This window comes from Contarinia nasturtii, unplaced genomic scaffold, assembly GCF_009176525.2.
Source record: "Contarinia nasturtii isolate CC-2019 unplaced genomic scaffold, AAFC_CNas_1.1 Cnas_scaffold_4311, whole genome shotgun sequence".
Taxonomy (NCBI): Eukaryota; Metazoa; Arthropoda; class Insecta; order Diptera; family Cecidomyiidae; genus Contarinia; species Contarinia nasturtii.
In genome coordinates this window covers 2,799,022-2,815,900 of record NW_022201606.1, presented here as the reverse complement: position 1 = coordinate 2,815,900, position 16,879 = coordinate 2,799,022, and the positions used below count along the sequence as shown (strand labels likewise).

General features: G+C 34.1%; 3 protein-coding genes across 3 annotated transcripts; 2 read left to right on the top strand and 1 right to left on the bottom strand.

Moving 5' to 3' along the window:
* Positions 1-17: 17 nt before the first annotated feature.
* On the bottom strand, positions 18-3,618 carry LOC116350825 (coiled-coil domain-containing protein 39). The gene is made up of 10 exons (XM_031782794.1): positions 3,400-3,618; positions 3,187-3,334; positions 2,958-3,115; positions 2,660-2,881; positions 2,078-2,599; positions 1,916-2,017; positions 1,062-1,854; positions 688-1,001; positions 346-619; positions 18-248 (listed from the first exon to the last, which is right to left on the bottom strand). The coding sequence occupies exons 1-10, from the start codon at positions 3,616-3,618 to the stop codon at positions 85-87; spliced, it is 2,916 nt and encodes a 971-aa protein (XP_031638654.1). The 3' UTR covers positions 18-84.
* Positions 3,619-3,819: 201 nt separating this feature from the next.
* Positions 3,820-4,502, top strand: LOC116350894 (protein PIH1D3). Its single transcript, XM_031782876.1, has one exon. It carries the CDS (start codon positions 3,848-3,850, stop codon positions 4,478-4,480), a length of 633 nt encoding a protein of 210 aa, XP_031638736.1. The 5' UTR covers positions 3,820-3,847; the 3' UTR covers positions 4,481-4,502.
* Positions 4,503-4,804: 302 nt separating this feature from the next.
* LOC116350686 (zinc transporter 7) lies at positions 4,805-7,290 on the top strand. Its single transcript, XM_031782578.1, has 4 exons — positions 4,805-5,135; positions 5,788-6,108; positions 6,182-6,399; positions 6,467-7,290. The coding sequence occupies exons 2-4, from the start codon at positions 5,928-5,930 to the stop codon at positions 7,163-7,165; spliced, it is 1,098 nt and encodes a 365-aa protein (XP_031638438.1). The 5' UTR covers positions 4,805-5,135; positions 5,788-5,927; the 3' UTR covers positions 7,166-7,290.
* Positions 7,291-16,879: the final 9,589 nt, after the last annotated feature.

Genomic DNA, 16,879 nt, shown 5'->3' with positions numbered 1-16,879 from the left:
GTGTGAAGTTGGCTGCGCAATTTTTCATTCACAGAATTTAAATGTTGGGTGGCGAATTTGAATGTTTTTATGTAGTTTATCGCTTTATTTTGATACTTTGTCGCTGCGTATGGACTGTCCTTCGATTTGGAAGCTCAGTGAAGCAGTAGTTGGTGCTGCGCTTTTATCAGATTTCTTTGTAGATCTGGTTGTTGTTGATGCTTTTGATGACACAGTCGAGGATGTCGTTGCAAACGAACGTTCTGACACTGCAATGCAAATTATAAAATAAATAAATATTTTTTTTTACATTTTCTTATATAAATTTTAGTGTCAGTTAAAAAAATAAATCAGTTTAATGCGTACATCTTGAAATGATTCCATCATCTTCGCGACTGTTTATAGTCAAGCTACATTCACTGGCTCTACCAGAGCTGCGCATTGACGTACGACTTATTGCTCGTGATAGACTAGAAGCTGCATTGCGAGCATTTTGATGATGAATTGGAATCTCCAGTCCTTTTTCATAGAGCAATTTAGTGATGACCAAGCTCATTCCGGGTACTGTATCAACTATATCGGATAGTTGATGCAAAACGGTCGTATTCCGACTTTCAAGCTCCTTCGTCGTAAGATCCTTCTGCAAATCCAAATTTATTTTTAGAATAATACTTAAGAATATGAAATTCTAAAAGAGACTAATAAAACCTCTAAAAGTCGAACATATTCGCGATCACCAACTTTCCTCATCATTGCCTTTTTTGCGATTTTCAGTTCACGTTTGGCTCGTTCGACTTTTGAATTTTGTTCCATAATTTCTCTGTGTAACTTGATGAGAGCGTCGTTATTTTCCAATCGATTTCGGCTTATTTCGTCCAGTTCAATCTCAAAGTGTTCATATTGCCGTTGTAATTCATCCAGTTTTCTTGTCTCATTATCAAAATCGTTTCTGGCAACCTTTAATCGATTCATTGCTGTCGCATATTCGTTGCTCAGTTTTTGCATTTTCTCATTGAGTTCATCTAAAAAACCAGAATATTCTCTTAAAAAAATGATTAAACGCATACTTTCCAAGGACGTACCGTTATCCTGTACTTGACCCATCTTTCGTTTATATTTATCATTTGAAAAATTCAACAGAATTAACGTATTTTCCAAAGCTTTAATATCGGCTTCAGCGTTTAAAACTTTTTCATTCAATTTACTGCCTTGTTCTAACAGGAGAGCCTTCTCCTGTGCCGTTTCCATTTTCAATTGAATCGCACTGACCACCGTTCCATCTTCATTTTTACCAAGCAATTCATTTGTAAGTTCGAAGCGTGCTTTCAAAGCATCAATTTTCAGCCTACGCTCATTGATGTCGGCCCTCAGCTGATCTCGTTCGCCACGCAAGTGCTTTCGCTTTGTAGCCAATAAATCCATTTGACAACGCAAATCAACCAGACGCTCATCAACGGCCAATTGTAATTGCAGCTTATGCTGTTCCAAATCATAAAATTTCTCCATTTGCTTGTTATACATTTCGGCCATTTGATGAACTCTCATTTTTATTAGACTGTGCTCGACCAAACGTTCGTGCAATATATCGCGATTTGTTGCAATAGACCGTTGACTGGCCTCGCACTCTGATTGACGATTTCGCAATTTGTTCATCAATTCAACGTGATTACTTTGGTTTTCAAATAGCAACGACCTTAGACGTCGCTCTGTCTCTTCAGCTGAACACAATTCCCGTTTGACTTTGTCACGTTTCTTCTGCGTATGTGCACATAATAGTTGAAGTGTTTCACTTCTTTCAATTAATTCCGGATCCAATTCTTTCAATTGACCTTGCATTTTGGCCACACGGCATTCCATTTTCAACGTTTTGAAATGCTAAAGTAAGAAGAACTCTCAGAGTTTTTAGCATTTAGAAATGATTTTGTGATGCACTTACGATATCATATTGCATTTCCATTTGACGGGCAAGCTCTTTTTCCTGATTCAAAAAATTGCCGCTGATTGCCTTAATTGAAGATTCCAATGTATGAATTTCCGTCTAAAAAGAAGAACGTTGATTTGGTTTACACGATTCGTATAGATTCTGTGTTGAACAAACCTCAATTAATTTTTGTTCGTTATATTGCTGTTGAATTATCTGACTTGATCGATAAACCATTTGAGAAAGTCGCGCCATTTCCATTTCAATCGCATGTATGCATTTCTCTTCATCTTCAAATAGTTCGTCGAGATGTCTCAGACGATCTTCGGCATTATTTTTTTCATTTTGAATTTTTCCCACTTTCGATGTCAGGTCGTCAACAATTTCCTTTAGTTTTGCAATTTGTTTGGTCTTTGCATCGTATTCAATGGCTGCCTTTTGATTTTTTTGTCGCATTTGTTGCAGGCAATTGGTGTCGTGTTGCATTTGTCGTCTCAGTGTTATTAAGTCATTTGATTTAAGTTGAATCTCTTCGTTGTACCGCGTCAAAAGACCTCTAACTTTCGAAATTTGCCCGTTCAATTCAGCAATCATAAATTCGCTCTCTTTGTTATTTTGAATTTGCTGGTCGAGAAACTCAGTTTGTTCTTTCATTTCGATTGTTTTACGCTCACCGATGTCTTTAACTTGGGCAATTTTCTGAATTTAAAAGATAAATGGTAATTATAAGGTGATACATTTTAGATGTGGTTATGTTACCTCAAAAGTTTCTTTAATGCTGTTATTGCGGGCATTCAATGTTTGCACGGCAGTACTCCATGTGTGAGTCATCTGACGACGTTCAAGAATCGCCTGTCGATACAAATCATTTGTTCGTTCAACAATTTGTTCAAGTGACTGTTTTTCACTTTCCAATTCGATGAGACGACTTTTATTTTTAACAATTGTTTTTTGTACTGCTTGTCTTTGAACCTCGTAAGCCTGCAAACGTTTCCAACCAAATTAGTAAAAAAATCATTTGTTTTTCAAAGAAATTGCCTTAAAGCGTCGATCTTACCTCAGCCTTTCTCTTGTCCTCTTTGCAGTATTTGTCAATTAGCGTATTGGTTTGGTCGTCATGATCAATTGCTTGTGCCCATTCGATTAATGCATTTTTCATCCATTGCATATCCGTACCAAGATTATCTATTTTCTCATTCAATCGAGTCATATCCTCTATTTAAAAAGAAAAACATTTTTCCAATTATATCAGTTCAATCATTTTTGTCGATATTCGATTGATTTACTTTCGATGGTATGATTTTTCTCGTCCAGAGAAATGACTTCTTTTTTAACATCTCCTTTTAAATGTTCCGATGTTGCAAGCTCATTCTCAGCCAATTTGAGCATATGATATTCATTGTCACATTGCGATCGATTTGCGTCAAGAAGTTTCTGAAATTGAATTCCGTTCACGTGTAATGTCATCGTTTTTGGGCAAAATAAATTGAATGCCTTACTAAATTTTGAATGACCCCATTTTGGGCATTTTGAAAATGGTCTTTCAACATGTTCACCCGTTCGGTGAGTTGGTTTCGGTGTTGGGTCTTCATTTTTTTGGCTTCCATATACTGTTCGATATTTTCCATGAGTCGTCGATTTTCATCGTTGGCAATTGGCATGAATGCATCCTCCGGCCATCCTATGGTCTCCATCACAGCACTTATATGCTGATTCATATCGTTCACCGAAACCATTTTTTTTTTAAATAAATTTCTTCAGTTCAAAATGCACTCTTTTATGCGATGAAATGATTTATTCGTGACAAAATATCTGTACAAACAACTTCTGTTGTCAATGGTTTCTATGATATTTCCAAATATGACGTTGCCAGAGCAACCATAAAGTATTTATTTCAGTTTTGTCTATCACCTTTTCAATTAAATTGTAATTCGTGGTCGATAAAAAATGGATTTTTTTGAAAATCCGAATAATTTAAGATTGATTCAAGATTTACTTAAAAAACCTGACGGAAATTCATCTGAATCCGAACCGGAGGATGATCGTGTTCCGAGTTGTGGTATAAAATTTTCAACATCAAATTTGAAAACTCACGACAATAGTACTGAGAAAACTTCAGCGGCTGCGACAACATCGAATCATCAAGAAATTGGCCAAAGAGTTGCGCGTAGTGTTGCACAAAGTCCACCTAAGACATTGTTCGAATGGGAAAGACAAGAGGCACTTGTAAATGATACAGAGTTAGAAGATCGACTAACCCCTGAATATCGCATTGTTTACAAACAATCTGTTACGCCAGAAGACATGTATCTACAAATAGGAAACAAGACAGCTGCAACAGCAAGTTGCGAAGAAATGTGCTTGGAAATTATACTGCCGAACGAAACAGTTGGCATTGATCGAATGCAATTGGATGTGACAACAAACGAAATTGATTTACAAACACCAATGTATCGCTTAAAATTGCCATTAACACAACCGACCGATCCAGATCGCGGAAAAGCCCACTGGGACAGCAATGAGAAAATATTACGTCTAACATTACGCATGAAGCGCGAATATGACTTCATCAATTTCTAACAGCTGTGCAAATGACCACAACGACCGAGTTCATTGCATTCATTTTGACATATTATACAGTTGCATGAAAAACAGCTAAGTCGATTGTTTCTAGCACAAATAACAATCGTCTTAAGATCAATAAAGCAGAATAAAAAAGAAAAATATTTTGAGTTGGATTTTTTTTTTATTTCAGTTGGAATTTCAAAAAAAAATCATTCAATTCCCTAAAAGAAAACTGAAATAAAACGCTAAATCGCGTGACAGTTGAACGCTATAAAACGTCATCGTGCACCGCAATTGCTGACAAAGTAGTTTTTTATTCAGCTGTTTATACGCTCATTTTGACATTTCATTCAAACGAACCAACAGAGGTAAAAAAGCACGAAAAATACTGATGACGTGCTCGACACAATTTAGTCTGTGTGATAATTGCCTGTTGTTTGAATACCGAAACAGAAGGTAATTTACCGAAATCGCCGCCAAATTGTGTCAACGTTTTCGATCGGCAGAGAATAAAAGTGTTTTACAATTTTTTACAATTATATCAAAAATACGTTTTTCACAAGAAACATTTAGTGAGTGTCCGGAAATTCCATAAATAAATCGAAACAATTGGTCGAATCAAAATGTTGCGGAACACATTTTGAGTGAATAGATAACGAGATTAACGAAGGTAATTTAAGAAGCAAATTTATTCTTGAGACATTGTCTCGCAATGGTAATAGTGGCAATCAATTTAAAATGATATGCAAATCTACGACGGCAATCATAATTGAGCTTAAACAACGAGAAAAAAACAACTACTTAAGCAAGTATTTCATGGCAGTGCACTTGAACTCTTTTTTTTATTCATTTGAAAACAAATGCAAAATTACTTCACGCAATTGTTTATGTTATGAGAATGAATGCATTCAGGAAAATGAACACAAACAAATATCGTATTTAATGCATGTTGAGGTTAGATTTTGCCCATTGATAATTGCTTTTTGATGATATGCTCGGTCCGATACGGGTATGAATACAATTCAAATGACATGGTTGTTTTTCGCATATTTTTCTATGAAAATAAAAAATTAGAAAAAAGTGACACGTGTACAAAGACAACTATGTAAGTTCTATAAATTGATGTTTATATTAATCAAATTGTAAAAATATGAATGGCCGTGAATTGCCGTGAGTTGTCGGTTTTTTTTTTATCAAAAGAGATATCGCTTATGTCGTCATGAATATTTTATAGAGTGATACATTTTTTTTACTTTTCTCACGAATATACCATAGTTCCGTTGCTAATAATCAATATGTGACTTTTTTTTATTTCTTTGCAGGTCTGGCTATTTGTCGTACACTTTCTTCTATTCAACCGGCACTAAACATCACACTTATCTTCCATTCCGCACGCATTTTTATAGTTTTAAAGTCAATTCATCGCTTTTGTTTATAGTAATTGTATAGAAGAAAGTTCAAAATGCTTCCATTAACACATCGAGATCATCGCAGTCTTTTGTACCGCATCAAGACGAAACTAAACGACTGGAAGCGTCTTATTTTCTCCGATCGAAATTCGAGAAATTTATTTCTATTTTTACTGTTGAACTTAAGTTTCGCGTTCGTAGAACTTTTCTATGGTATTGCAACCAACAGTTTGGGTGAGTGAACAAAGACAAACTACTTGTATCATTCATGTTTAACGCTGTATATGATCTATTTGTTTTTTTTCAGGTTTAATATCCGATTCGTTTCACATGTTTTTCGATTGCACGGGGCTGATGGCCGGTTTAGTCGCATCGGTAATCACAAAATGGAAGGCCAACGATAAATATTCGTATGGATACGTACGAGCTGAAGTATTGGCTGGCTTTGTGAACAGCTTATTTTTGTTGTTTATTTCATTCTTCATATTGTCAGAGGCAGTTGAACGTGCAATTGAACCGCCAGAGGTGAGAGAAAACATTTCATTTAAAACTTAATTAAAAAATTAATTTTTAATTTATTGTTTTTTTGCAGGTAAAACACGAACGATTGTTTGTCGTTTCAGTTCTAGGGTTTCTTGTGAATTTGGTTGGTATTTATGCATTCCAACATGGTCATGGTCATTCACATGGCGGCGGAGGCCATGGACATAGTCATTCTTCGCATTCGCATGATCATCACGGCGATTTGTTGGCGAATAATCATGGACATTCGCACAACAATTATGCAGATAACCATGGACATTCGCATGAAGGGTCACATGGCCATAGTCATAACATCCCTTCGGGTGGAGCCAATTCGCAAATTATGCGAGGTGTTTTTCTACATATTTTGGCCGACACATTGGGTTCGGTGGGAGTCATTATATCGGCCATATTGATGCATATGTTTGGATGGATGAGAGCCGATCCAATTTGTTCGATCTTCATTGCACTTTTAATTGCTGCCAGTGTGATTGGTTTAATCAAAGAATCAGCACAAGTATTGATGATGCGACAACCGCAAAGCATTGATTATCCCCTATCGCAATGCTATCAAAAGGTGACTGGACTGGCTGGTGTTTATAGCGTACAAGAGCCACACTTTTGGACATTGTGCAGTGATGTTTATATAGGTGCAATAAAAATTGAAGTGTCCGAAAATGCAGACGCTAAATATGTTACGAAACAGGCTCGAATGATATTCGAATCGATTGGTGTGAAACAAATGACCATTCAATTGGATTACGTGTGATTGAAGTGATTGAATCAATCGCGTTGATATGTTGCCAAATATGATCTAGAACATGAACACGCATGACATATAAAAGAAAAGAGAAATAAATCCACAAGCAGATAGAATCACATGGCACACACAAATTGTTTTTTATTATAAAAAAAATAAACAATTGTACACAATTACAGTTAGTAAATGATCTATTTAAAGACAAAAAAAGTAAGAAAATATGTATTTTAAGCTCAGATACAATACAAAAGAAATAATTTAATAAAAAAATGAAATGCCTTGCTGATTTTCAATAATGTCATTTGAATTCGATTTCAACGCTTTGTTATGAGTTATTTATTTGCTATTTCTTTCAAATCAAAACTTTTCTCATTCATATCAATTCAAGTTGGAGTCGTGCAACGCCATCTGTTGCTGGGACTAAGATTTCATGTAGAAAAGTTTAAATAAGCTGCCGTAATCGTTACTTTGGCTAACATTTTCTTATTGAATTTCACGCTTTATGAAATCCTATTAAATTACATTACAATTGAATAGAGATTCAAAACGACACCCCATAGATTCTCAAGAGATTTTCGAAATTCGTATCCTTTCAATTCAAATCCATCGGAATGCAATAATAATGAAACCAAACACATAATCGCATTTAATAGCAATGAAAACATTGTGATCACTTCAGAATATAAGGAGATTTGCTTTTGATTGTTACATTCTATTCAAGGAGTCCACTTGAAACTCGTTCAAGAAAAGATTGCAAATGATTTTAACTCTGTCTCTAACCCGTTCCTCTTTAAATAGCCAATGAAAAAAGACGTTCGTCTTGAAAATGGTGAACTACAGTTGAAAACGGCAAACCAATTCTTTTCTGTGATATTTGAAGCATGAAATTGTGACAAAAGTACGAATATACAAAGTTGTTCATGTGTACTCAATCGATAAACTTGATGTGCGTAAGTTTTTGTATAAATCCATTTTACTTATGATTGTTCGTGTGTGTTGCTGTGTTGTGCATTGATTTTATACGTGTTTTAATTTGTGAGTATTCAGCTTGGCATTCAGATTACTTGAATGCTTGAATGTATATAAATAATATTTTGAATGTAACAACATTTTGTTCATCCAATAAAAATGTAGCGCAAATTCAAACGGAATACTTGAATTCCTTAGATGACCTGAAGCGATTTTCTGCGCAAGTTCGTGTCAAAAATTTATTGTAAATTTAAACGTTATCACTCCTTACAAGCTATAACGAAAATGCCATTGCAAAAAAGCAACAACAAAGAATGTGGAATCGGTAGGATTCGTTGAAAACGATGCGCATGTCTGCTTTTGAGCAATCACTTCGCCTTGTGGTTGCTTTTTTATTGGAATAGCCGAGGTTGGCCTGCAGCATGAACAAAAGCAATGGAAAAAAGCAGTCAACGATACGGAAATGTACAGCGTACAGATGCTCGTTTTCAAATGGGCGGAGTCAAACTGAAGTGTTAATTCAGACGCACGATCGCACGGACAACCAATCGGATGGTCGCTTTTTATTCCAAACAAGAGTTGAAAACTACATTCATACCAAGAAATGATTTCATTTGAATAAATTACATTTTGAGGAATTTTCTGTTCATTAAAGAAACAAAATGATATTACATCGTGTTTTTTTGTTTGTTTATGTGACGGAAGTCTGCATAAAGTATTTTGTTTCACAAGAAATGAATATGTTTCTTTAATGCTCGAAATTTGTCCATAAACAATTTAAACTCGTTTCTTTGGCGTTATGAATTCACTAATGATTTGTAGAGTAAAATTTTCATTAAAATTATTTCGATGTGAAGATTCTTCTGGTGGAAAAACGAACGGAATATTATGTATCGTTCAATGTGAGTTTCGGTGCCATTCATTGTTATTTGAAGAAATAATTTGGAATGCGTATCATTTGGAATACAAATAAAAATCGAATTTCAAAATAATTTATTTTGTAGACAAGAAAAAAAGACGCGAGACGTCATGTGAACCTGTAACAAATGCGCGATTCTATTTTGAAATTAGAAAGACATACGGTTTGTGTAATTACATTCGGTGAGAGAGTTACTTTTCGATGTAATGAACATATATCAAATGTTGAATTATGCGAATCTAATGACTTGGCAATGATTTTCGGTTTCTTTTTCTCGTTCCGTTGTCCATTTTAATACGTATTTGGTATGTAATTCGTTCGACGAAGTTTGTCAGTTACAGCTTTAATACATTCTCATGAAATTCCCATTTGATATAATATGGCAATTCGAAGTAGGATTTCAGACTTTTCCAAATCAGAAATGATTTTGCGCAGAATTTTTCAGAAGCGAATAATTGACTAGACATCTTTAGTTTGACATAAGTTTGATTTGATTCCATTACAGATCCCCAATAAATGCTCTCAGACGCCGTAAGTGATTCGAGTTCAGCAGGAGGTGTAGCTGATGCTTTCGGCGGCATCAAATGTTACAGTCTATGCCTAAAATATAATTGTTTCGTTATGTCATAGCCCAACATCAATTGACAAATATGTTGCCATATAAATTGGTTAAATAAACAAATATATCTTTCGTCTATTATCAAATTATTCTCATAACTACATTTGAACACATGTAACTCTCAACGTTTCATAACTTTACGGAAAAAAGCAGAAAAAAATTTGCACTATTATTGAAAAAGATGAAAGATTGTTAATAAATAATACCCGCATCTCTATTTCATTCGAATGTCAGCACGCTGACCCGATATCCATTAATCATCGCACAATAAACGTCCATTCTGTTGCACGCTCAAAAAACTGTTTTGCGGTCGACGAAAAATAAACTGTACTCTGCTTTGGCACACAATAATAAAGATGTGCCTATATCAATAGCATCCCTTCGGGCAGCGCATGAATCCATTTATACTTACATTGTAATTGAATGAATAGCATAATCTTGTTGTACATCTTAATAACATCTCGCCTAATCGAATGAAATGTAATCTAATCAAATCGTGCAATAATTGCTTTGTCGCACACTGAATGCGAAATACACTTAACAAAGCATCAACACGCATCACCATTGAATCGAATCCTGAATGAGGTGGGGCACATTTGAAATGTTTACACAATTAGCTTGATAAATAACCCACAAGATTGTGGATAATGTTGATCGTGATTTACTCGTGACTATGTTTGTTGATGAATCAAGTGGCGAAAGCACTCAACACACCCTCATTTTTCTTGTTTCGAATAGAAGCACTTCGTGATGATGGCAACCGTTTCATAAATGCGAAAACACGAAAGATGATTGTTGGGAAATAAACGTATTGGTTCTGCGTTGAAAATATACTTTATTATTTGAGAATTGAATTTGGGCAGGAATCCCCCCTTCACAATTGATTTCAAAACAAAATTTCATTCATCTTTAGAATTTTGTTTGATATTAAATTCAAAGATAAAATGTAAAATTCCAAAAAGATATTGAAGAGATAAGATTTCAATCTTTTGCATCGGCATTTTTGAACAAATAAATTTATTAATATGTTCAGTGAAAGATATCATCTTACGCCACTTGTGAATTCATGTTGTGAGGACTTATCTGTACAGCCATGGTTGATTTGGTTTTTCAATTTTTGTGGCGACAGTGAAAAAGTGCGTCCATATTCTAACGATAATTTGTTAATCAAACGAACGTAATTCTTTCGGTTGTCCTTTTCTCTTTGGATCAATTTATTTTATGCGTTTCTTACGCTTTATGCGTTTTTATATTTATCGATGACATCACAAAACACACATAACCTTGTTAAAAAAATATGGTTCTGTCGAATCGAAACATTTGAATAATTGGGTAGAATTTTTGGGTGGCTTTATAAATGGTGCCAGTGTTTATTCAACGGGCCAATAAAAGAAGGTTTTAATGAACCAAAAATATATAAATATAATTCTGAAACCAAAATACTGAATCATCATCATCGTCGACCAAAAGAGAGAAAATAATATATTTAACAAAACGAAAGAAATAGGTGCCAACTTATTGAGCACTTAAACGATAATATAGTCCGAATGCAGCATCGAAAATATAAGTATTTAACGTTTATTTTGTTTGGACACTAGACAATAAATCGATAAATTATGATCCTTTGTCACAGTGTGCCATCCGCGTCGGATCTATATTCATTTTTTTTTTTGGTTTTGTTTTGTCGCCAGTAATATGTCGTCGTCATATCGATGTTTGACCATTTCATGCCACTCTCAACTGAAGTGTATCGCACATTGAACTCAATTAATTGGCATCAAGCTGCGTATTTATGATGAATATCGCATTCTAAAGATGTCATCGATAACTTTTCTTCTCATTTCGTCGCTTCAACCATCTTATATTCAAAATTAAAAAACCAAAAACATAAATTAATAACAATTTCATTTTGACTATTTGTTTCTTTTATTTTATTTATGCTGTTCTTCACGTTGAAATGGATACAACAAATAAATATAATAATTTGATTAATTGAGAGCAATTTCGTCAGACAAAATCGAAGATTTATTTAAAGTGCTACAGCGTCGTTCATTTCAACGCCGGTGACGATTAATATTCAAAATTATAAATCGATACAAGTTAAAGCTCTGCATGTTTGTTTTAAATTATGTATTCGATATTTTTTTTAAAATTCACCATATGAATGAAAATGCTGAATGAAACCGCTCATAATCAATGCGATGCTATTTTGTTAGAATAAACTCACAATAGCCAGAGAAACAAAACGACAATCATTTGAACAATGAAATTGGCGGTGGTGAAAATGAGCTGTGATGAGCTTCATCGACTGTAAATAAAACAATTGAACGCGCATAACAAAACACACAGTGTGATTAGTTCCCTCCCTGTTAAAATTAATGAGAAAACCAAAAACGAGGCAAAAAGCGCAAAATCAGTACGAAACGCAATTTTTCATTTTAACAATTGTGTTGTTTTTTTCTCTCGTTGAAACAAAAAATGCTGCGGTATTGTTGTATTCAGTTTTGTAACGAACTTTCCCATGACTTGATCAATGCAAGGCAATGTAATGTTTTCGTTCCATTGAATTCAAGGAAACTTAATTCACATTTTTGACAAATTTGCACAATTTCATGTCAAGGATTAATGAAGACTATTTTAAAAACGAATTTATTGCCAACCAATTTCAATATATTCTGATTGATTCAGATTGAATATATCCAAATTGAAAATGACAAATTAAATTCAACCACTCTTTTGGCAATAATAAAAAAATCCAATTCTGTCTGTAGATAATAATAAAATATGCCCAAAAATGATTTTATCACTAAAACCAACGCAACTTTTTTTCACGCAATTAAAATAAATTCCATTTGATTATGCTTTTCACATTTACCATGCAGACCCCGAATTAATTTGCATTCTATATTTTTGCCATAACAATATGTAATATCAATACTACAATCGACAATCCAAATGCGAATTCAAAAATGAAACAAGGAAAACAAAACAGAATTTAGTTAATCAAAGAAAAAGAATTAGTGCCATATGAAATGAGGGGTCGTTGAAATCCATTTGATTATGTGTATATTTCGCGTTGAATTTCTCTTCATAAATTATTATGAACCATATAACCTCTAAGAAATGAATAAGTTCTTCAAACAGTAACAAATTTGTAGTTCATTGCTCAAAAACATACTCGACGCAATAATTACATTCTCAGCATTTTCTGTGTCACAAAACAAACTGAAAAGAACTCACAATAACAATAAACTGAAAGGTAAATGCTCATAAAAAATACAATGAAATGATGTCAATCGAAAACGTATAATATTTTCAAGAAAATGTTCAACGATTTGATTATATTCTTGACTTTTATTGACTTTTGTTTGGTGTGTATTAAGTACGATGTTAAGGAGTAATTACTTTGGCGTGTTTTGTGTAAATGGAAAGCGCGGACTGTGCAATATTTTAACAACGGGAACAAAAATTCATAAATGGGTATGCGTTGCCACAGTGAGCAGTGAACAGTATTATAGGGGTGCCTCGTTCAAAAGTCGGCATAATGTTAGGCAGTCAAAATGTGGAACAAAGGCCGATTTTTGTCAAAGGTGAAAAATAATTTTATCGTTGCTGTGTGTAATGTGTAATTTGAAACCGTTCAACCGGATGTTTGAAACAATGACGGCAACGAGAAAAATTGCGATGTGTGAACACTAAACAATTCGAAAGTAGTTTCCCCGTTTTTATGGTATATATATATATTGACATCTTGGTAAAAGTCTTTTTGCGATTTCTCTACATTCACCATAAACACTGAAATTCAATGTCAAAGACTCTTTTCCTTTCAACCAGCCAGATTTTGATCGGTGAATATTTCAGTTTTTGAAATATTTTGCGTATCAGATTCAATTTCGAATCAAAATCATCATCCCTTAAGTAAAATTCCAAAAGACCCGTCATCGCCTGCATGAAGGCTCACTTTTACTGCCATTGAATCGCACATAGCTATTAGTTTGCCGTAGTCTACATGAGCGCACTATAATTATGAACGAAGCGCTGACTTTTGTGCATTGAATTATTTCACCGAAAAAAGCAAATCAGGGCTGCAATTTGGCAACTACGTTGTTGCTGCTCCTTTAAATTCGAATGAAAGTAAAAAAATTTAAACAAATTTCCTTTGAAATAACGATTTTCTTTGCCTTTTGATTTTCAAACACATCGTTTTGCTATTGTAAAAACGCATTACTCTCATTTACAATTCGGTCGCCTTTTTTTGTTCTTGTTATTTGAGACGCAATCATAACTACCACAAAGTTTCCCACGGCGTTCAAACAATAGAGGCTGAACCAACAACCTGATAAATGACATTCGAATGAAAAAAAAACAAGAAAACTGCAGTTTGCCATCAGTTTCTCGTCTATTTATATTCTTTATCAAATATGCAACGACTTTCTTCACGTAAGTTATATGAATTAACACGGCTGATATCCATAGAAAAACAATTTTGACAAGATAATTAGCTGCTATTTCTTGATATTTTACTTCTACCATTTGATTTCTTGCACTACAATTTTTAACGGTTACTATGTCGATCAATTGATTTTGCAGCCATTTAAATAGATTGAGTTAGATTTTTCATAACGGAAAATTGTGACATTCACTTGAATGATCGTATCTGATTGAAAGCTTTGCACATACATTCACTTCACAGTTAACCGTAATTTGGATCGGCTCTAATCAAAGTAATCAATTCATAAATCACAATATGTTTATACTTTGCAGCCATTTGGCAAATGAGAGGGTATTGAGGCTAATTGCGCAATTTATCTTGTTGAAGTAATTGCATTCAACACTAATTCCCCGCTTTCTACCATCTGAAATCTCGCTCAATATAAACTAATGATGACCTTCAATGACAAAATGAAAGCAATCAAATTGTTATTATTTCCATTATTTATAATATCATTTGCATTGAACTTGCAAGTAAATTACTTGAAGTAATGGACCAAAGGCCATCAAAATAGTATTGCTCAGTTGAATACTGAAAATGTGATCAAAACACTGACATGAACTTGGATAATTTAAAGAAGACAGTCTTCTTCTAATTGTGCACATGAAGATTCTTTACTTTTTGTGTAATACATATATGCCAGCAAATAATTTAACTTTTATCGATTTATCCAAACACATTTCTATATCTACGAACTATTGAAATGAGACTAAAAAAGTATGTAGATTGAAGCATTGATTTTGATTGGAAAATATCCAACTGAGTAGATTGATTCGCGTCCATAATATGGTGAAATGTAAAGCGTAATTACATTCCAGTTCATTTGAAGTACAATGATATTGATGAGGCTCCTGAGTGCACCTCTCTATTATCTGTCCAGCTGCCAACAAACAACCATTTCCCTGTACCGACATCGAATCCTTTCATTCACATGTTTTTTTTTTCTATTTCTTTTTGATTGGCTAAATTTTGTATCCAATTTGTCTCCAACTGACATAGATTGGTCGAATTCAAATGCACTGACGATGACAAATAGCGTTTCGTTTGATCTATTTGATCGATTTGAAATCAAAGCACATTTCATTCCCACCATTAATTTATTTTTAATAAACTTTGACTTACCAGTTTTCATTGTGTGATAGGAAAATGGGAATCCTTTTTGATGCGTCAGTGGCCGCGGGTGTTTCAGAATTCAAGCATCGAATTTAAATTGACTTGGTATGCCAAACAAAAGGACACACGTTCGCTCTGTACAAATGGAGTAGCGGCATTTTGGTTTAATAGCAATATCATAACTGTGGCCATTCATTGTGATGCATTGTGAAATCAAAGGAAGTGCACCGCGCATTTCAACAAATGTAATTCTTTAATTGTGCATCTGATATCATTGCGGGCGCACTGTTTGGCTCTTTTGTATCCATTCGATCAAAAACAGCAGTAATTTGAATTGAATGATGACGCGGCGCATATTGATTGACTGTTGGTGTTCCACTAAATTTGATATTTTTCTTTTCTTACCATTTTATTTCAAGTCTTTTATCTTCACCAGTAACTCAATCAACACCCGAATCGGCTCAAGCAAAAAGAACAATCCGTATTACAACGGAATACAAATAAATTTGTTTATACAATTATGCGAAAGGAAAGTGGTAAGTTATTCATTATCAGGCGGCTGATTGTATTAGCATTAGGAAGATAATAGATATTTAGGTGTTAATAACAAACTTATCGCTTTGTATTGACCGCATTTTGTTGTTCGATAATCGATTCGAAGCAAACAAAAACGAACATGAACCGAAACTCAATTTTTACAAACCATTTTTCTTTCACATTCAAAGCCAATACTACCATTTTTACAGTCTTTGTTGCAATTGATCGAATATCGATCGAGCGCATTGTTCACTTACCTCACCAAATTATGAGTAATAAATCATTTTCGATCACCACAAACCAAATTGAATCACATCTTTAGCACCGAAAAAGCGCACACCAATTTTAATTTTTCTCATTAGTGATCTGTCATCGTTTGAATTGGGCAACGAATGAAAAAAAAGAGTTGCACACCATTTTTTTCTTCTATCGATGTTTCTTTTTCTATGTAAGATTATTAATGATATTTGGTGCTGTCTTGTTCATTGTTCAACGGTGAAAAAGTATACTGAAGATATTTTCACCGGCATTTCTTTCATTTCGCTGATAGTGCATGTTCGTACCATTGTTTGTCCATTGTAATCGCTCCGAAAAGCAAATCATAAAAGTAAAATTGGATTAAAAATTTCGGTAGATAAAGCAATAGGTGGTGTCTTTTGATTTGTTTGGATCACTGAATGAATTGTAGTCAATTTTCAAGTTCCAAAATAATACGATTCGAATATGTGAAATTGGAAAACAACTTCAGTTTCTATTCATCGTGAGTTCTTTTGTGTATATTTATGTACTTGTACAACAATGTACATTTCTTTGGAGTAGTTTCGGGAGGCAGTGCCGAATAAAAACCAAGAAAATTAACTACGCGAAACGCACTTAAAACGAACATTAAGCACGGTCCTATGAGATTCTTTCGATGCACTCACCGATAAATCTGACAAAGTAGTAGCGGGCGGTATTTAAATCTAATTTTAAGATAAAAAAAAGTTTTGTAAAACAACGGATGCGATCAAAAGAAACAAGTTCAATTGGAAACTCTGACTTCATTTGGAGCAAAAGTTTTCGGTACTGTGTATA

What these genes read in the sequence shown, in the direction of transcription:
- LOC116350825 (XM_031782794.1), bottom strand. Translation starts at nt 3,618, where the DNA reads ATGAATCAGCATATAAGTGCTGTGATGGAGACCATAGGATGGCCGGAG. An exon ending in GAAAAATCATACCATCGAAA is followed by an intron (nt 3,116 to 3,186) that starts GTAAATCAATCG and finishes CTTTTTAAATAG; the next exon opens with AGGATATGACTCGATTGAAT. An exon ending in TGGAAATGCAATATGATATC is followed by an intron (nt 1,855 to 1,915) that starts GTAAGTGCATCA and finishes TTCTTACTTTAG; the next exon opens with CATTTCAAAACGTTGAAAAT.
- LOC116350894 (XM_031782876.1), top strand. Translation starts at nt 3,848, where the DNA reads ATGGATTTTTTTGAAAATCCGAATAATTTAAGATTGATTCAAGATTTA.
- LOC116350686 (XM_031782578.1), top strand. Translation starts at nt 5,928, where the DNA reads ATGCTTCCATTAACACATCGAGATCATCGCAGTCTTTTGTACCGCATC. An exon ending in TATTGCAACCAACAGTTTGG is followed by an intron (nt 6,109 to 6,181) that starts GTGAGTGAACAA and finishes GTTTTTTTTCAG; the next exon opens with GTTTAATATCCGATTCGTTT. An exon ending in GTGCAATTGAACCGCCAGAG is followed by an intron (nt 6,400 to 6,466) that starts GTGAGAGAAAAC and finishes GTTTTTTTGCAG; the next exon opens with GTAAAACACGAACGATTGTT.